The sequence below is a fragment of the Rattus norvegicus genome, chromosome 3 (assembly GCF_036323735.1).
Source record: "Rattus norvegicus strain BN/NHsdMcwi chromosome 3, GRCr8, whole genome shotgun sequence".
NCBI classification, from domain to species: Eukaryota; Metazoa; Chordata; class Mammalia; order Rodentia; family Muridae; genus Rattus; species Rattus norvegicus.
The window spans coordinates 70,160,631-70,184,434 of NC_086021.1; the positions used below are offsets into that span (position 1 = coordinate 70,160,631).

The 23,804-nt window shown below is 40.2% G+C and overlaps 1 protein-coding gene across 13 annotated transcripts in view; it reads right to left on the reverse strand.

Moving 5' to 3' along the window:
• Positions 1–738: 738 nt before the first annotated feature.
• Positions 739–23,804, reverse strand: part of Cobll1 (cordon-bleu WH2 repeat protein-like 1) — a 163,476-nt gene continuing 140,410 nt past the window's right edge. For 12 of the 13 annotated variants that reach the window (XM_063283623.1, XM_006234304.5, XM_039106330.2 and 9 more), the window contains 5 exons: positions 23,219–23,447; positions 22,172–22,269; positions 11,622–13,519; positions 9,403–9,582; positions 739–1,942 (listed from right to left, as the gene is read on the reverse strand). In XM_063283623.1, coding sequence (XP_063139693.1) covers positions 1,856–1,942; positions 9,403–9,582; positions 11,622–13,519; positions 22,172–22,269; positions 23,219–23,447 — 2,492 coding nt within the window. In that variant the 3' untranslated portion in view covers positions 739–1,855. The remainder of the gene's footprint in view (positions 1,943–9,402; positions 9,583–11,621; positions 13,520–22,171; positions 22,270–23,218; positions 23,448–23,804) is intronic. The other variant, NM_001427223.1, reaches the window with a different exon arrangement.

Below are 23,804 nucleotides of genomic sequence, written 5' to 3' on the forward strand. Positions count from 1 at the left end.
CTCTTGCCTGGTACATAATGCTATAACCTAAATATAGGTGCAGAAAGTGCTCACTCCATGTTTGAAACAAGGAGTCAGCAGGGTCTGGAACCAGGCTAAATATTTTACGTGTCGGTATCCAATTGTCAGAGCTCAACTCTTCGCTGAGAATCCTGATAATGAGAAGAGAAGAGAAGAGAAGAGAAGAGAAGAGAAGAGAAGAGAAGAGAAGAGAAGAGAAGAGAAGAGAAGAGAAGAGAAGAAGAAAAGGGAAGGGAAGGGAAGGGGGGAGGGGAGGGGAGAGAAGGGAAGGGAAGGGAATGGGGGAAGGGAGGGGAGGGGAGGGAAGGGGAGGGGAGGGGAGGGAAGGGGAGGGGAGGGAAGGGAAGGGGAGGGGAGGGAAGGGAAGGGAAGGGAAGGGAAGGGAAGGGAAGGGAAGGGAAGGAAAGGAAAGGAAAGGAGTGCACTGCTGTTGCATGCATGTTAGTGACTGGCAGAAACAAGTTCATCAGGGTTGGGGGATGGGGGAATGGTTCAGCAGTTAAGAGCAGCGGCTGCTCTTTCAGATGACTCTGATTCCACCCCCAGTTCCAGGGGATCCAGTGCTTTACTTTGGACTTCACAGGGTCTGGACACACAGAGCGGGCAGGCATACATGCAGGACAAAATCCACACTCATAAAAAATACACGTTTACACGTTCTCCACACCAGGTATTCAAATATACTAGTTAACGCAGGCTACACTGGAAACAACAGACTTCAAATATATAACTTGCTTTTATTAAACGGAAAAAGGTTCACATGTGTCAAGATGACAGATAATCCAGTAGCTTTAGTAAGAGTTCAAACAGTGTCAGGCTGATTGTGTAGTTTTTTGAATAAAAGAGGAATGAAATTCTGAAGGAAGTTCAGGACACTAACATGTTCTAAACCTCTAGACCACTGTAAGCCAACACAGCAAGTACTGTTTCTCTCAACCATTTTGGCATTCAGGAAAATATATATTATTATTTAGGTGACTAGCATCTGAGCTACATAAGTGACTAATTTAGCATTTTTTTTAAATTAAAATTGGGATTTTGCATATGTTTAACTTCGAGGTTTTGAATGTGCACATAAACTAACCCTATTCTTCCCTATACCAAAAGTGAAATAGCTGTCACAATGTATCAACATTTTCATAGGAACATTTTAAGGCCTCTGGCATTAGAAAATATGTAATATCTGTGTAACAACATCATAATTATATACAGAAAATATCTTAAAGTTGTCTTGTGCAATTTGACGTCTAAAGGTTAAAGTGTTCTATTTAAAAATACTCAGTTGTTTCCTACAGATCCGACACTCACTTGTAATTCAAAAAGACATAAAATAAGTCTCCTAGTGACTCTTCAGTAAAAATAACTGAACATTATTTATTTGTTTTACTAGTCTTCCACATCTTTCAGCAACAAAGGCCGTACTATAATTTCTTTTTCTAATTATAGCCTAATGCTGAGGCAGTAAATGTTAGTCTGTGCTTGCCTGTTTCTGTGTCATACAATATATCTATAAATCTCAATTTACACCTTTGTTTCATGGTGCACACTGTGTCCGTAAGAAAAAAAAAACATAAGCAGTGATTACTCATCATTGGAAAAACAAGTCATTGACACCTTGTTTAACATTTCTAAAGCAGCAGTATTTAGCTATAACAAAAAGGCCAAAAAGTATTATAAATTATAAATTCTCATTTTTTTCTTTTGGCATTAAATCCATAATACAAATGTTTATTCTTGAACAGATTTATATATTAATGTACATCTGAATATATATTTGTCAGTATTTCTTGTAGGCAGAAAGCTGGTTGGTGAAGTGCGTCACAGCAGGGTGATGTCAGCAACTGTCCTGGGCATCAATGGACATGGGCTGGCTGAGCCCCGACTTCCCATTCACAGATATTCTATTTGACGGAACAGTAACCTAAGAGGAAGAAACACATTTTGTTCCCATCAGTTTTTATAAAATGGGACAGCTGTCTAATTTTTAACAATTACCTCATTATAACTTCTGCTCAGCTGTAAACGTTAGCCTTCAGTATTTATCACTCAACGATTTACAAATAATTAAGAATAAATGTTCACTCTATCATGAAATGGAAAAATGAGAGTTGATATTTCCACAACAAACAAGTTAAATAACCCATCAACACATCTTAATCTGTATAAAATTACCAAGCCAACATAAAAGACAAGAGCACAAACAGACTGCAGGCCAAGCTGTTCAGTGCAGTTTCAGCTAGATGAATCCTGGCTTCTCAAAGGGCTTTGAAAAAGTTACAGTGAATCTTGCAAATTTTTACAAATTTGCTTCTAATGTCAGACAGTAAGTAGTTTGAACTCCTCCACTTCGCAACTCCCTATATATTCAAGACATAAGCATCAACCACCAAAATTGGATCTTTAAGAATTTTTTCATGGCAAGGGCTATAGCCAGCTGTCAGGCCTGTAACCAGCATGCCTGGAACAATCGAATGATAGAAGGGCTTCACAGGAAGTTTCGATCAATAAACACTCAGCCTTCAAAACCCAATGGCTGAGTGTTCCATTTGCAAACCACTGGAAGAAAACAAAATCACTTAAGACAGTCAAGCAGGATGGTATACACCTGAACTGGTGACAATGGGGCAGGAGAATTCCAGGCTAGTGTGGGATGCGGAGTCAGACATCCTACCCCACCCCCCAAGACTGAAGAATTTTCTAAATGCCTTAGAAGAATGTAAAAAAAAAAAAAAACCCTACGTATCATGAATAATAAATACATACATATGTATGTGTTTCAGATATAAAATACAATAAAATACTATAAGAAAAACAATCTCTCTATTGAAATTTGACCAGCAAAGATTTAGGATATCAGATCCCGTGGAGCCAGAGTTTTAATTCTTTGTAAGCTGCCAGGCAGGAGTGTTGGGGACTCAATTCTGGTCCTCAGAAAGAGCATCAAATGCTCTTCCACTGGGTCCCCTCATAATTCTTTATAAGGAACAAATGGACAGGCAGTGGTGGTGCACACCTTTAATCCCAGCACTTGGAAGGCAGAGGCAGGGAGATCTCTTAAGAGTTTGAGGCCAGCCTGGTCTACAGAATGAGTTCCATGACATTCAAGGCTCCACAGAGAAACCCTGTCTCGAAAAACGAAACAGAAAAAGGAAAAGAAGAAACAAATATACAAATGTAATCACAAAACCAAAGTGGTAACTTGCTATTCAGAAGTAAATTTGCTCGTTGTACCACCATAAACAGAACCCAGTTCAATCTCATCCAGTATATATCAAACATCATGCTGCCACTGAGGTAGTCAGAGGACTTAACATTAGATTATATAAAGAACTGAAAAAGATTAAGCACCATAAAAATAAAACTGGTAACCAATAAAAGCATCAGTGATCTGGACAGCTCTTAAAAGAAGAAATGCAAATGATCTATGACTATTTGAAGAATGTTCAACAACTCTAGCCACAGCCATCAGAGCAACTAAAATTATTTTGAGAATCCATTTTACCTGAGTCAAAATGGCTACCACCAAAAAAAGACGGAAGTGGGGGAAAGAACGCTTATCCACTGTGAGTGGAAGTGTACACTAGCAAAGCCACTGTGGAATTAGCAAGCAGGCTTCACCAACAACTAAAAATAGAAGAAACACATGACCCTGAAATACTATACCACTCCTGGATATGCTCTCAAATGACTCCATACCCTGCTTCAGAGATATAACTCATGGATCCTTGTACATCCATGGTTATCACTATGGATAACCCAGCAAGGAAATGAATCAGCCTCAATGGTCATGAATAGATGAAGAGATAAAAAAAATTGTATTATACACAAAGACATTTTATTCAGCAATAAAAGATGGAATTTCAAAACATGCATGCAAACAGTTAGAACTGCAAAATACCATATTAAGCAAAGTAAGAAAGGCCCAAAGAAAGGCATACACCATATGCTCTCTCACATGTGTGATACTAAATTCTCATTGCTAGCTATGCATTATCCAGGTGTACTGGTGAGTTTTCTGGCAACTTGACAAAAGCTAATGTCATTCGAGAAGAAGGAACCTGAGTTGAGAAATGCCTTCATTAGATTGGCCCAAAGTCTGTAAGGCATTTTCTTGATTAATGACTGATGTGGTACAGCCTAGCTCACTATGGGTGGTATCAACCCCTAGGCAAGTGGTCCTGCATTGTATAGGAAAGCAAGCTAAACAAGCCTTGGGAAGAAAGCCAGTAGGCAGAGGACCCTCTGTGGTCTCTGTTTCAGCACCTGCCTTGAGTTCCTGCCTTGGTTTCCTCTGATGATGGACTAGAATCTGTAAACCAAATAAACTCTTTCCTTCCCATGTTGCTTTTTGGTCATGGATTTAAATAGCAACAGATTTTGTGAGTAGGACACCAGGCAAGGCAAATATCAATAAAGGCGAGGAAACTAGAAAGGGGCCATGGAACTGGATGGAAAACATAATTTAAGGGAAGGGAGCGGGAAAGGAGAACCAAGTAAAAGTAGGTAGAAAGGGAGGCAAAATGCTATACTGGGAGGAGCGAAGAGGTAGATGGAGGAGTCAAGGGGGAGTCAACTAAAATGCATGTAGAAAAACCCAAGTAGAAACCTAGTATTTTGAAAGCTAATTTTTTTTTTTATAAAGAAGGGCAAATACAGTATCATCTTAAATAGCATAGATCTACCTATGATGGGAAGCTTCACAGACATGTAAGTTAATATATTTCTAGAAGTTTCCATTGTAAAAACTAGATTTGTTAATACACTAATAAAATATTGTAGAAGTTTACACAGCAATATGCCAGATGCTATTACTGACCAGATGTGAGGGCATCAACCTATAGTAATCCTAGCATGTTGAGAAGCTGGGGCAAAGGGATTGTGAAAGCAAGACTACCCTCAGCTAGAATAGGTAAATCACACCCTGTCTCAAAAAGAACAAAAAGACAAACAAATAAAACAAAAACCTCCGATAACTAAAGAGAGGTTATCTTAAAGAAGAAAAAAGTATTTCTTTGATATTTAAATATATTAATATGGGAAGATATCATTAGAATCTATGATAATTTATTAATTCCGAAATCAGAGATTTAGAATATTTCTTAAATTAGATAGAAATTTAAGAAACATTCAGAAACTAAGTATTATTTGACTTTTTTGAACTATATACATAATGTACACAATTCACTGAAAACAGCTATTTTTGAATATGATCCATTTTGTCTTATGTGCATTCCTAGTGCTCACAGAGGCCAGAGGAGAGTCTCTGATACACTGAAACTAGAGCTAGAGGCAGTAGTGAGTGGTCACACGGGCACCAGGAATTGAACCTGAGTCGTCTGCAAGAACGGACAGTACTCTTAACCCAAGCCACCTCTCGAGACCCCCGAAAAGTTACTTTTTAAAAACTAATATTTACGAACTTACTGGTGTGCTCGTAGATCATCTACCCTTGATGGTTAAAGAATTTTCATGAGTGGACACCCAATCCAAACTGTGCCTATGAAACACTAGCTAATTTTACAAAAACTTTTATTTATTTAGAAGAACTGTCAAGTATGATCCTTTGTTTAAAAATCAAAACAAAAAATTAAGAATAAAAAGCAAGCTAATTAAATGATACAAGGCAGGAAGAGTCTGCAAGGTATACGTGACTTTTTGTTCTTTCCATACTACCATTTGGTCAGATAAATTTTACATTCCAAGACAATCTACAATATGAAGTATAAAATACAAATTTACTTTAGGCCTTGTTTTTAAAAACAATATTCTATTCATAACAATGCAACAGCCTGATTATGAATTAATTCAGGGGCAACACAAAACACTGAAAGCGGCTGAAGTTCTTGTGTCAGAGCAGACCAACAAGAATGGATGATTTACCTTCATTCTCTATGAACAATCTGCTGATTTATAATTCATTGATAAGTCTGAAGATTGGACACAATTTGAAAATACTGTTATAGGCTAATTAAAGCTTTGTATGAAGACAGCTAGTCTCCATGGTTACACGAGTGAGATATGGAAAAACCCCAGAGAATCATGAAAAGATCACAGCATGTTCACAGCCACATTCACAAAACACACATGAGCTGAATGCTCTGATGCCAGGTAGTTATTCTAACAGAGGATAGCTGCTCTCCAGGAACCAGAGATATAGCTCAGATGGTACCTGGAGTTAAACTGAACAAATGAGTTCAAAGATAGATACGGGCAAACATGGCGCCAGCTCCCCATCCCACATTCAGAGTCTAGCTTGAGCTTGTGCAGGACTTGTGTATGGTGTCACCACCCTTGCTGAGTTCACATTGCTGTAAGGCAGGCCCACTGGTGCAAGAGTAGAATGGATATTGTGGAATAGCCAACCACTTTCAGACTGGATTTAAGACCTGCTCCACATGGTGAAACTCAAACCTAGAACAGTTCTTGGAGTCCCCAAACCTCTGGCTAGACGGGTCATAGGTCCCTAAAACAAAATCTGCGACTATTATTCCTTAAACCAACTCCTGATGACTTAGCAATATGCACACAGAGTAGTGCACCTCTCAGGAGGATCAGAGAAGCTGCAGTAGATCTCACAACTGGTTCAGAATTATAAGAGGGAGATCACAAAATAGGGGTATCTATACCACAATTCCTCCTCCCAAGGCTCCGGGACCTTTGGGAAAGAGGAAGCTGAAAGACAGAAAGAGTCAGAAGTGGTGGATGACTACAAAGGAAGTGGATTTTGGAGACAACAGATCAGTCACATGAGACCCCACCTTCCGGTGAAGAGCTGATGATTGATGGCTGTTGGCAAAGAAGAACTCGAGTTTTAAGCGTGTGCCTCTGTGGTAGGCTAACCACACTTCTGTAGTTAGCCAAATGCTCCAGAGTACATGGGCTGCACCAACTGGGCTTGGTGGGATTTCTTAAAAAAGAAGACGCAGAATAGGGAGAGAAAGGGATGAGAAGCAGACCTGGGAAGACTGAGGGGAGGAATGGATATCATCAAAATTAATACCAAAGCTTTCCCCAAGTGGGTATAAAGTTGGGAGGGGCGGGGAGCAGTCAGAGGAGTGAAGGGATGGTGGCCGAGGATGGACATGATCAACACACACTGTCAAGGTATGGAACCTCAAAGAACATAAAAAATGTTTCAGTAAGATGGTCTATTCTTCAGAAACACTTCTGTTTATCATTTTTCAAGTTATATTTATTTGCAACTTATAGCAAATATGGCATGAGCAGCGATTTTATATATATATATGTGTGTGTGTGTGTATATATATATATTATATATATATATATATATAATCAGTCTTGGTTTACAAAAATATATTTCCACTTTTTCAAATATGCATTGGTGTGAAGGTGTCAGACCCCCCAGAACTGGAGTTGTGACCTGCTATGAGGGTGCTGGGAATTGAACCTGAGTCCTCTGGAAGAACAGTCAGTGCTCTTCATCACTGAATCATCTTTCCAGCCCCCCCAGAAAAATAATTTTTAAGAGTATATATTAGAACTGAAATACTCGTCACTATGTTTAGAGATTGTGAACATAACCAGTTCCATTAGTGAAATAAAATAGATTGTGTCTGAAGTGTTCATTAAAAACATAAGAGTTCACTCTATGGGCCTCTGAGCTGTTAATAACCTCCTGCTCAATTCAATAAAGTTTTATCCTCAATAGAATCTAATGTAATGAGTTTTATATAGGATGCAATTATAAGCACATCATTTAGGTCTCCTTTCTGTTGGCTCAGAGCCAGCTCTTTCTAGAAGTTGTGAAGAGTTTCCTGTGTGAAAGCCAAATCAGTCTCAAGCATCCACCAGCATCCAGCTGCTGGCCTGAAACACAGTGCAGTTCAACATACAGTATTCTGCAATGAGAAGACTGAAACCAGGTAGTATATGTACTTGCCAGTCCTAAGGCATTGCATTCAATTCCCGTGTAGGCACTGGGCGCTCCTATACATCGAATGCAACACTGCTTTTCAGGTCGAGGCTACACAGAAGGCAGAGGCTGGGATTAATTATCTTCCCACCCTGTGTTTCTAGTAAAAATGTGTGTGCCTCTAATTTATTGAACTTAGGAATCTTTAGATTGGTGGCAATTGGCTTGAACTCCTCTTTAACATCCTGAGTAAAGAACAGAAAATATTTCATAAACAAGAATGTGCTATTTATTGACATCGGTGTTATTTTCCCCTTGACCAAAAAAAAAAAATTGTAAAGACTGGTAAAAATACTAATTTCAACATTTAAATCTCTATGAATTTTCTGCTGCCTTGGTACCTATACATAATCTGCAAAATTTAGATGTGTCCTCTGATTTATTCCATTATGTTTCTATCATTTCTGAAACTACTTCATACATTGTTTTGCCTCAGTGGTGTCTGTCTGTCTGTCTCTCTCTCTCTCTCTCTCTCTCTCTCTCTCTCTCTCTCTCTCACACACACACACACACACACACATACACACACACACACACACACACACACACACACGTAGAGCAACTGCCTTGGATGGTTCTGCACAGCAAGAGCTAATGTGGCAGAAAAACCAAAGACACTACTCTCAGTATTTCTATTCCTTTGTAGCTTTAATTTCTGTGGAACTCAGTGCACTTTTTGACAAGTCTCTTAATACCTCTTTGAATGCATTCTAATGTGATTACCAAGGAAGCTCATGCTGTGAAACCCAGGGAAGTCAGTGAAATATGAACGTCCATGTTGAGGTGCTTCTCACAGCATGACTGTGGAGGGTCCACCACAATGGCTTGTCAATCTGAACATTGTCTCTCAGAGGAAGAAGGTAGAGAGGGAGGAGAGCATTGCCTGTGATGCTTACATTCTGTCCACTGTGCACCAGATGAGTCCTCTGTGTTCTCTAGATTCTTCTCTGCTTTCTGTAACTAAAGCTATAAAACTGTCCCTAAAACCCAGATATAGCAGTTACTTTGACCACTGAGAGATGACTGCAAACATAAATGGTCTCATTGGTAAAAGTCCACTTTTCTGGAAGAAAAAAATGGGGTGGGGTGGGCTGGGCTGGGCTTAATAGTCTTTCTTACGGTGCTATAGTAACTTCTTAAAATGAGAGTTCAGGTTAGCTTTTCTACAAACACAGCAATGAATACAGTCATAGGCTGCGCCTGGCCCACAGAGTGGGGGAAAAAAAGAAGGAAAAGAAAAAGAAAAAAAATGACTTGACATGCTTTTAGGTATGTGTAAGACTCTGAATTCCTTCTCTTTATACCTCAAAAATGATCTCTGGCAGAAAAGAGTAACAGCTGTCATTTTTCCTGTTCATATGTGAATGTTCGGAGAACACCCGATCAAGTACTAGTTTGACAAGGTTAAAAATAAGCCCACAGTTACCCATCTGATAAGGTAAACTTACTCTCTTCAACTTGGCAGCAGCCTCTCCAGACCGGATTGCGGTGAGCAAGCTCTGCCGGATGTGCTCCGGGTCAGAGCTCTGGAAGTTGAGAGAACTCTGTCTCTGAAGGGTGAACGATGACGGGCCATCAGCGGGAGTCAGCCTCTGAGAACTGTGCTCATTCTGAACAGGTTTATTTTGCTATAAAAAAATTGCAAGATATTTTTATGAATTCCAAGAGAAGAAAGGCCTATTTTTAAAAAAAGTTTTTTGTTACTGATTACTCTTTTCAAAACCACGCTTGCCACACTCGTGACACAGACACAGCTCTGCATCTTTACCCTTTATGCCTCAGTCTGTCAGAGCCCGCTGGGAGATCAATAATATATCTTCCCTTCCCAGCTTAGAACCATGTGCACATGTTGGATTCGTGCGTAAAGTGGCGATCTCCCTGTGTGTGAATCCAACAACACTAATACTGCCAACACATGGAACTGGCTACCAGAGCCAAAAACCATGGTCAAAAATTCCACTAACTGAAAAATGGCCTCTTTTCACCATTCTAACATACTCAGGCAAGTGCACAAGGCAGCTGGACACCGGCAACTTCACACTTCTGAATCCGGTATGATTTAACACGGAGATGTTAATGTCTCTACTACACTTCACTGCCTGAGTCTTTTTCTGTTTCTAGAAACTTCAAGAACTACGAGCTCAGCTGGTTTTCTTGACTTTTCCCGTAAGACTAAAAATAAACGTTAAGAGCTTCCAAATTAAATAATCAGAAATTTAATTAAACCTCTTAAGAACAAATATTTACTGAGCAATTAAACTGAAGGATTATATCAAGCAATCTTTAATTTTTTTTGTTTTTTTACAAACTGCCTAATATATATCTTTACTGTTTAAATGAACTACACTAGGCTGAGGCTGTGACCCAAAACTCTATCTGAGCTAAGCTGAGCTGAGCTAAATGTTCAGGAATGGCGATCTGTTTCAGGGAAAAGGGAAGCTCTACCCCAAAGTCAAGAATCCCTCTCTGTATCACATATGCTTCCCAATGCTAGATTACCCTAACAACAATAAACATCAAACGTATGAGGAAATATCCTTCAAGATAAATATTACCTCAACGTTATAGAAAAATATTTACTCAGCAGCAAGGTCACTGTTCTCTTAGTTAAGGAATGTTTGAGAGAGCTGTACAAAATGCTCCTGGAACTGTCACACATATGCGAAGGTATTCTTTAAATACTACCAGAGTCAAGTATTTGAAGTAGTTTTTGTAGGATTGCCTTCGGATTACCGTGAACCACACTGCGAGTTTAATCGTCTCCTTTGACTATGTTATGTGAATCCAGAAAGCAAGCTTCTTAGTTGACAATTCAGGTCAATGGGACTTTTTCTAAATTACCATGGTTGGATGGTATTTTATAGTCTACATATTTATAATGGAAAATAACAAATTGGATAATTAAGAAGACTACATTTTAAGGCTACTTTCATTTTAAATTAAATTATCTGTGAGATGTTTGACAAGCTAACATTTAATGTGTGTGACAAAAAAAACAAAAAAACAAAACAAACGTACAATTGAACACTTTGAGGCCCTGCCATCTTTGATACTATTTATTTCAAGTAATTAAAACTATTTATTTGGGTTGGGGATTTAGCTCAGTGGTAGAGCGCTTGCCTAGCAAGCGCAAGGCCCTGGGTTCGGTCCTCAGCTCTGGAAAAAAAAAACCAAAAACAAACAAACAAAAAAAACAACTATTTATTTGAGGGTTGGGGATTTAGCTCAGTGATAGAGGCCCTGGGTTCAGTCCCCAGCTCCGGAAAAAAAAAAAAAAAAAAAAAAACCTATTTATTTGACTATTACATAGTACCATGAAAGTGGAAGAGAAAAATAAACCATGACAACAGTTAAAATATACAGCAAAGCACAGGAAAATAGTCACTACTTTCAATAATTATACAAAGGGATGAATAAAGAAACTTTAAAATATTTGCTAATGATACAATTATATAACAATGCCATATAACAAGGTCTGAGTTAAATGGATTATAATTCTCAGAGGAAAACCTCGGATTCTTAAGTATTACCAGTCTTTTCCCAACGATATTAATTCAGCCACGCAATACGGAAATATAACCAAGGATTGGTATAAAGCAGGCTGCCCCCTACTTTAACCAAGTTGCACCGGAATCTGATAATTTACACTGGAAAAGTTAAGAATTACCTTATCAACACCATCATGTTGGGAGCCCACTGTAGGCTGATTTACTGTTTGTGTCTTTCCATCCTGTATGGCAGCTGGAGGCTGGGCAGAGGAGTCCTCACTGGGTGACTCTGGAGATGCCTTGCTGAACGACTGTGACCTTTTCACCACAGCAAGGGCAAAGGGTGAGGGGGCAGAACTGTTGTATGGTCTCGGGGCCCCGAATGTTTTCAAGGTCTTCAGGTTTAGTGAGGCTCCCTGACTACCAGGAAGAGCCAAAGGCTTGGGAGCTACAGGAGGAGGAGAGGCCTCTGTAGGAAGAGCCATAGGCTTGGGAGCTACAGGAGGAAGAGAGGTCTCGGCAGGAAAAGCCATAGGCTTAGGAGCTACAGGAAGAGGAGAGGCCTCGGCAGGAGGAGCCATAGGCTTGGGAACTACAGGAGGAATTGAGGCCTCAGCAGGAGGAGCCATAGGCTTGGGAGATATAGGAGAAGAAGATGCCTCTGTAGGAAGAGCCATAGGCTTGGGAGATACAGGAGGAAGAGAGGTCTCGGCAGGAAAAGCCATAGGCTTGGGAGCTACAGCAGGAGGAGAGGTCTCGGCAGGAAGAGCCATAGGCTTGGGAGCTACAGGAGGAGGAGAAGTCTCAGCAGGCTTCTGAATTCTATTATCATCAGCTTTTGAAATATTGGGCAGAGGAGCAGAGTGAGTCCTTTCACTCAAGGGAGAAAGACACTGCTCTGGAGGAAGCTGTGGGTCCCTTTGCACCTCCTTGATTGTTGGTTCTTTAGGGGTAGGCCCAGGGGCAGTGTGGACGCTCTTAGCAGCTGCAGATGTCACATAGTGGCCTGAGGCTCTCTTTTGCATCTGCAAAAAGAATGAACTTGGTTTGGCCTGGGGATTCGAAGCTCGGGATCTGAATTTTGACTCCAAAATATTGTTAATATCTTCCAAATTCGGTGCAAAAGGAATGGTGCCAGTGTCCGTAGTCATCCTGGGAGGCTTGGGAGGGTTCATCTCGGTACCAACTGGTGAGCTCACAGTCCTGTGCAAAGGATGCTCTGTTCCTGAGCTGGGCTTTGGTGTACGGTCAGGCTGAGGCTGCTGTGAGTTTTTAGACGTGACAAGGGCTTCTGCTTGCACGGCAGTCTCTGTCATAGTCTCAATCGCATGCTTCTGTGCTACAGCAAGCGTCTTTTGGTTATCTTTCTTCCCCGCTGCTTCTGAGTCCCAGTCTTTCACCACTTCCAGGGATTTCGGAGGCACTATTTTGTAAGTAGTCATTCCAATTTTAGGTATGTACTCTCTCGTAATTTCATTTGAAGGTTTTGGCTTGGGGTGGTTGTCTTGCCTATAAAGTGGAAAGTTCTTTAGGGAAGAAGCAGCCGGATTCTTACCACTTCCATCTATAGGAGATAAAGCGTCATTGTTCCCATAAGTACAAGCTGCCTCTTTCACAGGGAGTCTATCTTGTACATAGGTTGAGGTGCCCTGACTCCTGACTTCTCTTGAGGCATTTACAGAATCCTGGAAGCTTGCAGAGGAGTGCTGAGTTGATGTGCTGCTACCCAAAGTCTGTGCAGTCTCATCAACCCTGAGGTCAGGTGAATTATGGGCTTCGTGATTCCCATCAAAAGTGCTGCAGGCAGGGGTGGCCTGAATTGCTGCATCCTGCATTTTTGTCTTCTCTACACGTGGTTGATTCGATTTTTGATCTGGTCCTGGTGATGCTGTTAGATGATTTTCCCTTGAACTTTGAACATCATCCATTCTACCTGCAGGAGAGCCTGACAATCTTTCAGCTTCCACATCCCCGACTTTCTTCTGTGCCTCTCCTTCTATGGTGGCTTCCATTTCCCTTGGTCTGTTTTTCACGTAATCTGTGCTTGTAGCACAGACCACGACTTCATTTTGAATTACTAAGAGCAAAAGAAAATATTGTCAAGCACATATTTTAAAATGGAGAATTCAATTTTTCTTTCTTTTTTTTTCCATTTCTTTTTTTTAATTACTTTTTTTTATTAACTTAAGTATTTCTTATTTACATTTCGAGTGTTATTCCCTTTCCCGGTTTCCGGGGAATTCAATTTTTCAATGTGTCTCACCTATCTAAAACTAGATAATTTGAGGGCTACAATCCACTTTCACCCTAATAAAACAAAGGCAAGTGTTGAACAAAGAAGACAGTATAGGCTGTGTCTATGGAAAAATAATTGTGTGTAAAAATATTTTTATAAATCTTTGATAAGCAACTCTAATTCATTAATGTTAAGACTCTGATTGTAGGTCTCATATTTTCCAAGAGTTGACCTATTACTCTCTATTTCTCGGCAACATTTTACAATTATTCCCAAAGACTATGAAGAAGGCAACCTATACTGAGCTATAAATGAGCTGCCCACCCTCGTTCATATCTAATGATGGTGCCCATCAAATATCTATAAATGACTGTTATCAGTTCCAAGGAATGCTGATAGAGGGAGAAGGTAGCTGCTGTATTATCTTTCTATTTTCCCACTATTGAAAACTAGCATCGATGTCTACAATGGGACAAAATGATGGGTTAGATAAGTGCATATGAGGAAAAGAAAAAGAAAACGAGCAGCTCTCTGCTCCCAAACCCCTTGGGAGAGAGACCTCACCGCCTGGTCAGGTGGGCACTCCTGAGGCTGCAGAGCGGAGGAGACCACCAACACTGCCCACCCCTGCCCACATCCCTGGCCCAAGAGGAAACTGTATAAGGCCTCTGGGTTCCCGTAGGGGAGGGCCCAGGAGCGGCAGGACCCCTGCGCCTGAGACACCGCCGGAACCTGAAGGAAACAGACCGGATAAACAGTTCTCTGCACCCAAATCCCGTGGGAGGGAGAGATAAACCTACAGAGAGGCAGACACGCCTGGGAAACCAGAAGAGACTGCACTCTGCGCACATCCAGACGCCAGAGGAAAACACCAAACGCCATCTGGAACCCTGGTGCACGGAGGCTCCCGGAAAGAGCGGCGCAGATCTCCTCGGTTGCTGCCGCCGCGGAGAGGACTTAGGCAGTACCCCACGAGCACACTTGAGCCTCGGAACCTCAGGTAGGACCAACTTTTCCCCTGCAAGTGACCTGCCTGGTGAACTCAAGACACAGGCCCACAGGAACAGCTAAAGACCTGTAGAGAGGAAAAACTACAAGCCCGAAAGCAGAACACTCTGTCCTCATAACTGGCTGAAAGAAAACAGGAAAACAGGTCTACAGCACTCCTGACACACAGGCTTATAGGACAGTCTAGCTTCTGTCAGAAATAGCAGAACAAAGTAACACTAGAGATAATCTGATGGCAGGAGGCAAGCGCAGGAACCCAAGCAACAGAAACCAAGACTACATGGCATCATCGGAGCCCAATTCTCCCACCAAAATAAACATGGAATACCCAAACACACCAGAAAAGCAAGATCTAGTTTCAAAATCATATTTGATCATGATGCTAGAGGCCTTCAAGAAAGACGTGAAGAACTCCCTTAGAGAACAAGTAGAAGCCTACAGAGAAGAATCGCAAAAATGCCTGAAAGAATTCCAGGAAAACACAATCAAACAGTTGAAGGAATTAAAAATGGAAATAGAAGCAATCAAGAAAGAACACATGGAAACAACCCTGGATATAGAAAATCAAAAGAAGAGACAAGGAGCTGTAGATAGAAGCTTCACCAACAGAATACAAGAGATGGAAGAGAGAATCTCGGGAGCAGAAGATTCCCTAGAAATCATTGACACAACTGTCAAAGATAATGTAAAGCAGAAAAAGCTACTGGTCCAAAACATACAGGAAATCCAGGACTCAATGAGAAGATCAAACCTAAGGATAATAGGTATAGAAGAGAGTGAAGACTCCCAGCTCAAAGGACCAGTAAATATCTTCAACAAAATCATCGAAGAAAACTTCCCTGACCTAAAAAAAGAGATACCCATAGGCATACAAGAAGCCTACAGAACTCCAAATAGATTGGACCAGAAAAGAAACACCTCCCGTCACATAATAGTCAAAACACCAAATGCACAAAATAAAGAAAGAATATTAAAAGCAGTAAGGGAAAAAGGTCAAGTAACATATAAAGGGAGACCTATCAGATTCACACCAGACCTTTCACCAGAAACTATGAAGGCCAGAAGATCCTGGACAGATGTCATACAGACCCTAAGAGAACACAAGTGCCAGCCCAGGTTACTGTATCCTGCAAAACTCTCAATTAACATAGATGGAGAAACCAAGATATTCCATGACAAAACCAAATTTACACAATATCTTTCTACAAATCCAGCACTACAAAGGATAATAAATGGTAAAGCCCAACATAAGGAGGCAAGCTATACCCTAGAAGAAGCAAGAAACTAATCGTCTTGGCAACAAAACAAAGAGAAGAAAAGCACACAAACATAACCTCACATCCAAATATGAATATAACAGGAAGCAATAATCACTATTCCTTAATATCTCTCAACATCAATGGCCTCAACTCCCCAATAAAAAGACATAGATTAACAAACTGGATACGCAACGAGGACCCTGCATTCTGCTGCCTACAGGAAACACACCTCAGAGACAAAGACAGACACTACCTCAGGGAGAAAGGCTGGAAAACAACTTTCCAAGCAAATGGTCAGAAGAAGCAAGCTGGAGTAGCCATTCTAATATCAAATAAAATCAATTTTCAATTAAAAGTCATCAAAAAAGATAAGGAAGGACACTTCATATTCATCAAAGGAAAAATCAACCAAGATGAACTCTCAATCCTAAATATCTATGCCCCAAATACAAGGGCACCTACATATGTAAAAGAAACCTTACTAAAGCTCAAAACACACATTGCACCTCACACAATAATAGTGGGAGATTTCAACACCCCACTCTCATCAATGGAGAGATCATGGAAACAGAAATTACACAGAGACGTAGACAGACTAAGAGAAGTCATGAGCCAAATGGACTTAACAGATATTTATAGAACATTCTATCCTAAAGCAAAAGGATATACCTTCTTCTCAGCTCCTCATGGTACTTTCTCCAAAATTGACCATATAGTTGGTCAAAAAACGGGCCTCAACAGGTACAGAAAGATAGAAATAATCCCATGCGGGCTATCAGACCACCACGGCCTAAAACTGGTCTTCAATAACAATAAGGGAAGAATGCCCACATATACATGGAAATTGAACAATGCTCTACTCAATGATAACCTAGTCAAGGAAGAAATAAAGAAAGAAATTAAAAACTTTTTAGAATTTAATGAAAATGAAGGTACAACATACCCAAACTTATGGGACACAATGAAAGCTGTGCTAAGAGGAAAACTCATAGCGCTGAGTGCCTGCAGAAAGAAACAGGAAAGAGCATATGTCAGCAGCTTGACAGCACACCTAAAAGCTCTAGAACAAAAAGAAGCAAATACACCCAGGAGGAGTAGAAGGCAGGAAATAATCAAACTCAGAGCTGAAATCAACCAAGTAGAAACAAAAAGGACCATAGAAAGAATCAACAGAACCAAAAGTTGGTTCTTTGAGAAAATCAACAAGATAGATAAACCCTTAGCCAGACTAACGAGAGGACCCAGAGAGTGTGTCCAAATTAACAAAATCAGAAATGAAAAGGGAGACATAACTACAGATTCAGAGGAAATTCAAAAAATCATCAGATCTTACTATAAAAGCCTATATTCAACAAAACTTGAAAATCTACAGGAAATGGACAATTTCCTAGACAAATATCAGGTACCGAAGTTAAATCAGGAACAGATAAACCAGTTAAACAACCCCATAACTCCTAAGGAAATAGAAGCAGTCATTAAAGGTCTCCCAACCAAAAAGAGCCCAGGTCCAGATGGGTTTAGTGGAGAATTCTATCAAACCTTCATAGAAGACCTCATACCAATATTATCCAAACTATTCCACAAAATTGAAACAGATGGATCACTCCCGAATTCCTTCTATGAAGCCACAATTACTCTTATACCTAAACCACACAAAGACCCAACAAAGAAAGAGAACTTCAGACCAATTTCCCTTATGAATATCGACGCAAAAATACTCAATAAAATTCTGGCAAACCGAATTCAAGAGCACATCAAAACAATCATCCACCATGATCAAGTAGGCTTCATCCCAGGCATGCAGGGATGGTTTAATATACGGAAAACCATCAACGTGATCCATTATATAAACAAACTGAAAGAACAAAACCACATGATCATTTCACTAGATGCTGAGAAATCATTTGACAAAATTCAACACCCCTTCATGATAAAAGTCCTGGAAAGAATAGGAATTCAAGGCCCATACCTAAACATAGTAAAAGCCATATACAGCAAACCAGTTGCTAACATTAAACTAAATGGAGAGAAACTTGAAGCAATCCCACTAAAATCAGGGACTAGACAAGGCTGCCCACTCTCTCCCTACTTATTCAATATAGTTCTTGAAGTTCTAGCCAGAGCAATCAGACAACAAAAGGAGGTCAAGGGGATACAGATCGGAAAAGAAGAAGTCAAAATATCACTATTTGCAGATGATATGATAGTTTATTTAAGTGATCCCAAAAGTTCCACCAGAGAACTACTAAAGCTGATAAACAACTTCAGCAAAGTGGCTGGGTATAAAATTAACTCAAATAAATCAGTAGCCTTCCTCTACACAAAAGAGAAACAAGCCGAGAAAGAAATTAGGGAAACGACACCTTTCATAATAGACCCAAATAATATAAAGTACCTCGGTGTGACTTTAACCAAGCAAGTAAAAGATCTGTACAATAAGAACTTCAAGACACTGAAGAAAGAAATTGAAGAAGACCTCAGAAGATGGAAAGATCTCCCATGCTCATGGATTGGCAGGATTAATATAGTAAAAATGGCCATTTTACCAAAAGCAATCTACAGATTCAATGCAATCCCCATCAAAATACCAATCCAATTCTTCAAAGAGTAAGACAGAACAATTTGCAAATTCATCTGGAATAACAAAAAACCCAGGATAGCTAAAACTATCCTCAACAATAAAAGGACTTCAGGGGGAATCACTATCCCTGAACTCAAGCAGTATTACAGAGCAATAGTGATAAAAACTGCATGGTATTGGTACAGAGACAGACAGATAGACCAATGGAATAGAATTGAAGACCCAGAAATGAACCCACACACCTATGGTCACTTGATTTTTGACAAAGGAGCCAAAACCATCCAATGGAAAAAAGATAGCATTTTCAGCAAATGGTGCTGGTTCAACTGGAGGTCAACATGTAGAAGAATGCAGATCGATCCATGCTTATCACCCTTTACAAAGCTTAAGTCCAAGTGGATCAAGGACCTCCACATCAAACCTGATACACTCAAACTTATAGAAGAAAAACTAGGGAAGCATCTGGAACACATGGGCACTGGAAAAAATTTCCTGAACAAAACACCAATGGCTTATGCTCTAAGATCAAGAATCGACAAATGGGATCTCATAAAACTGCAAAGCTTCTGTAAGGCAAAGGACACCGTGATTAGGACAAATCGGCAACCAACAGATTGGGAAAAGATCTTTACCAATCCTACAACAGATAGAGGCCTTATATCCAAAATATACAAAGAACTCAAGAAGTTAGACCGCAGGGAGACAAATAACCCTATTAAAAAATGGGGTTCAGAGCTAAACAAAGAATTCACAGCTGAGGAATGCCGAATGGCTGAGAAACACCTAAAGAAATGTTCAACATCTTTAGTCATAAGGGAAATGCACATCAAAACAACCCTGAGATTTCACCTCACACCAGTGAGAATGGCTAAGATCAAAAACTCAGGTGACAGCAGATGCTGGCGAGGATGCGGAGAAAGAAGAACACTCCTCCATTGTTGGTGGGATTGCAGACTGGTACAACCATTCTGGAAATCAGTCTGGAGGTTCCTCAGAAAATTGGACATTGAACTGCCTGAGGATCCAGCTATACCTCTCTTGGGCATATACCCAAAAGATGCCCCAACATATACAAAAGGCACGTGCTCCACTATGTTCATCGCAGCCTTATTTATAATAGCCAGAAGCTGGAAAGAACCCAGATGCCCTTCAACAGAGGAATGGATACAGAAAATATGGTACATCTACACAATGGAATATTACTCAGCTATCAAAAACAACGGCTTTATGAAATTCGTAGGCAAATGGTTGGAACTGGAAAATATCATCCTGAGTGAGCTAACCCAAACACAGAAAGACATACATGGTATGCACTCACTGATAAGTGGCTATTAGCCCAAATGCTTGAATTACCCTAGATGCCTAGAACAAATGAAACTCGAGACGGATGATCAAAATGTGAATGCTTCACTCCTTCTCTAAAAGGGGATCAAGAATACCCTTGGCAGGGAAGAGAGAGGCAAAGATTAAAACAGAGACTGAAGGAACTCCCATTCAGAGCCTGCCCCACATGTGGCCCATACATATACAGCCACCCAATTAGACAAGATGGATGAAGCAAAGAAGTGGAGACCGACAGGAGCCGGATGTAGATCTCTCCTGAGAGACACAGCCAGAATACAGCAAATACAGAGGCGAATGCCAGCAGCAAACCACTAAACTGAGAATAGGACCCCCGTTGAAGGAATCAGAGAAAGAACTGGAAGAGCTTGAAGGGGCTCGAGACCCCATATGTACAACAATGCCAAGCATCCAGAGCTTCCAGGGACTAAGCCACTACCTAAAGACTATGCATGGACTGATCCTGGACTCTGACCTCATAGGTAGCAATAAATATCCTAGTGGGAGTACCAGTGGAAGGGGAAGCCCTGGGTCCTGCTAAGACTGAACCCCCAGTGAACTAGACTGTTGGGGGGAGGGCGGCAATGGGGGGATGGTTGGGAGGGGAACAACCATGGGAAAGGGGAGCGGGGAGGGGGATGTTTACCCGGAAACGAAAGAATTATTATTACGTATTAAATAAATTTAAAAAAAAAAAGAAAAAGAAAACAAAATATCTTAAGGATAATAGAAATTATTTTCTAGAATCACCTGTGAGTTTATAAAGGTCACTACAATGTACATGTAGATAAGAGAAAATATTACTGAGATATTCTTGTAACTAACCTAGCACTAGCCTGGTGTCAAAATCTTACTGAAGTGACTATCGGATTAAAAAGGGGAGTGACTGGTTGATTTTTAGACAGTTTTACTATTTAAGCAGGGTTAGTGTCTCAGCCCTCTGAGTACTGAGAATTCAGCTCTGAGTCTCCATGCCACGTGTAAGGAAGAGCTCTGAAGACTGGGATCTACATGAGTGATAGAGACCTCCCCTCTGTGTTCAAAACCCTATATACAAAGCCTAGCATTGCAAAATAAATAAACTAACTACCAAATGTAATAGTTATAAAAATTATAGTTTTCAATAGCATCACTATTGCCATAACAGCAGAGACAATGAAAATCAGAGCCAAGAAGAGCTTGAGAACATTTTAATAAACTGTCAGAGAAGAATACTAAAATTGAAAAAGATATTAATCTGATACAAATACAGTCACATTAGTTACAGAGTTCTGCAGTACATGCAGGGCAAACACACACAACTACCGCCACTACCCCTACCATCATCAACCACAGTATTGGAACTACCTATTTCCTTCCCAAACATGAATTCTATAGCCCTGTGTTCATTATTAAAGTTTTCACTTAGCACAGACTGGACCATAGGAATTCATAGGCTTTCCCATTCCCTTAAGATATATAGATCATCATGAATTCCTTGACTTCTCTACTGAGCATCGTTCTATTCTGAAGCTCCATCCTATGTAGATATGTGAGGTATGTCTTCACATTTTGTTCTGTGCTATAAAGGTTTCACAGAAAGTCACAGATTCTGTTCCCTTATCCAACACTGTATGACTTGGCTGGAAAGTCAGGAATTCTGAAGTGCGTGGCTTGCAGTAATCAAGTAACAAAGTTAACACAGGAGAAGGATATGGATAGAAACTGAATGGCCAAAGTAGAAGGAAACAGTTTGCTATTCAAGGACAGCATGACCCTAGGCCAACTGGCAGCACTGAACCCGTTACATCATGAACAAAAGAAGAAACTGCCTTAATTTAGGCATGGGAATGGAGAAATGGTGGCAAACGATGTTGCATAGTTGGATGGCTTGAAAAATCAGGCAGGCAAGTTTCATCCAAAGTGTGGCAATATGAGTATGAAGTAAAACATGCACTAGGGAACTGAGAGGAACTCAGGTCACAGACAGATGCACAGAGGACCAAAGTTTAAGAGCTGAAATTTAAGTTCTATAGCCTCAAAAGGTGGACCATCATGAGGAACAGCGAGAGAGCTAAAAGACCACTGTGGTACTGTCCATGTTCAAATCCTAGGTCCACCACTTAATAGCTATGAGACAGCATCTTCATGGTTTTCTCATCTGTAATATGAAAACTAAGAATAATAGTTCTCATAATACTCATAAATGAGACAGTTATTAAATGAACCAATACACGAAAGAGTTGCCCCAACATGTCCTTAGGAACAGTCCTTTGTTCGTCACATTCTATGAGAGGGTTGGCCATTACTATTTGTAAAACTCACCACTCTCTTGGTTTGGGCTCAGTGTCTTCAAGTCTTTTATACTGTCAGATACATTGTTCTCATTGCCTATAAGGCACTCAACAGGATGATGTGGCCCTCTGGAAGACAAGACAATGAATGTACGTGAGATGTGAAGGTTATTCAAACACACCATCAAAGAAACTAGGCTATCATTTTTTTCAAAGACAGATGGACTGAAATAATCACCCGCTTCTGCCAAATACTGGAAATTTGATAGCAAAGAAAAACAGAACAGAGGAAATGCGGCTGTGAAACATTAGCTTCAGTACACTGGTCCTACTGCAAAGGAAGATATAAGGGGCTCGGTAAAATGGACGCTCTTCCAAATTAACATCTTTACTTAGGTTTCTGGATCTATTTTTATCTTAAAGAGAAAAGGAAATGAAATACAACATTTTAATCTTGATCTGGCAAAGTCAACTCCATGAATCAGGATGTGAATTGACATCACTGATTTTTGTTTGTTTGTTTGTTTTCTGGCGATAGAGTTTAGTTTGCAAATTAGGCAAACTTCTGATGAAGAGAGCTTATTTTTTTTCATCTTTATTCATAGTCATGTTAACATTTCTAGTGGACTAGAGCTTTCACGCTTTCTGCATCAGATGGACAGTGGTTCTTGCATTGCAGACTTGACTATAAAAAATGTGGTGGCTTAATTTATTTCTAACTTACAGGGTGATTTCACAGGCCAGGTAGTGAAAGTGCCCAGATGCATTCGGTACAAAGTGAAAAGTTGATTTGTTTGGTTCAAGCAGATAATAGACAAAATATATGAAAAAACAGAATTATTTTACTTCTAACTCATACAAATTAACTATGTGTGATGGGGATGCTACAACTCTTGAATTGGGTTTCGCTTGAAGACAATCACATGTAACTTTGTTAGTAAGCATTTTACAAAGACAGTATGAGAGAATCTAAACAACATGGCCAACTACAGCTAAACTTAAAATATCAGTTGTCTTTCAAAGAGCAGCATTAATCAAACAAACCACCACCAACACCTCTGGCATAGAGACTACTTACTGCCCCTCTGGGTTTCTGCCTTCTGGAGTGTTTCCCTTAGAGCCTGGAGAGGTCTCTCCATCACTGATGCTGAGGGCTGAATCAGGATCATTCTCCGCTGTAATTATCATATCCGTAGATGCTGAAGCAATGGTAGGCGACTTCACACTTCCAGCCTGATCTTTAGACGCCTCCATCAGTTCTTCCTTTTCATCTATCTCTTCAAGACTGTAATCCGAGCTTACGCCAGCTACAAAGAGATGCAGATACCATCCTAAATATTAATCTGTCCTGCTCATCCTAAGCAATCTAGCATCCTAGCAATGATGTCCTAATTAGCTAGACTCTTACAATATAGTTCCAAAGTAATAGTGAAATGCTTATGTGAATGGTGAATGGGCATGTGCACTTCGTGAAGCCTCACAGTCCCATTGTTCTAGAACTGACTGTGTTTCCCACTCTCGGCTTTGTTCATGGAAAGTTAGTTAGCCTTATACACTTCACATAATTGCATTTACAAATGAAACCTTTGGTTAGGTAATTTATAGTCACATAATAATGTGCATTAAACAAATTAACAACTTAAAATTCAAATTAATAATATGTG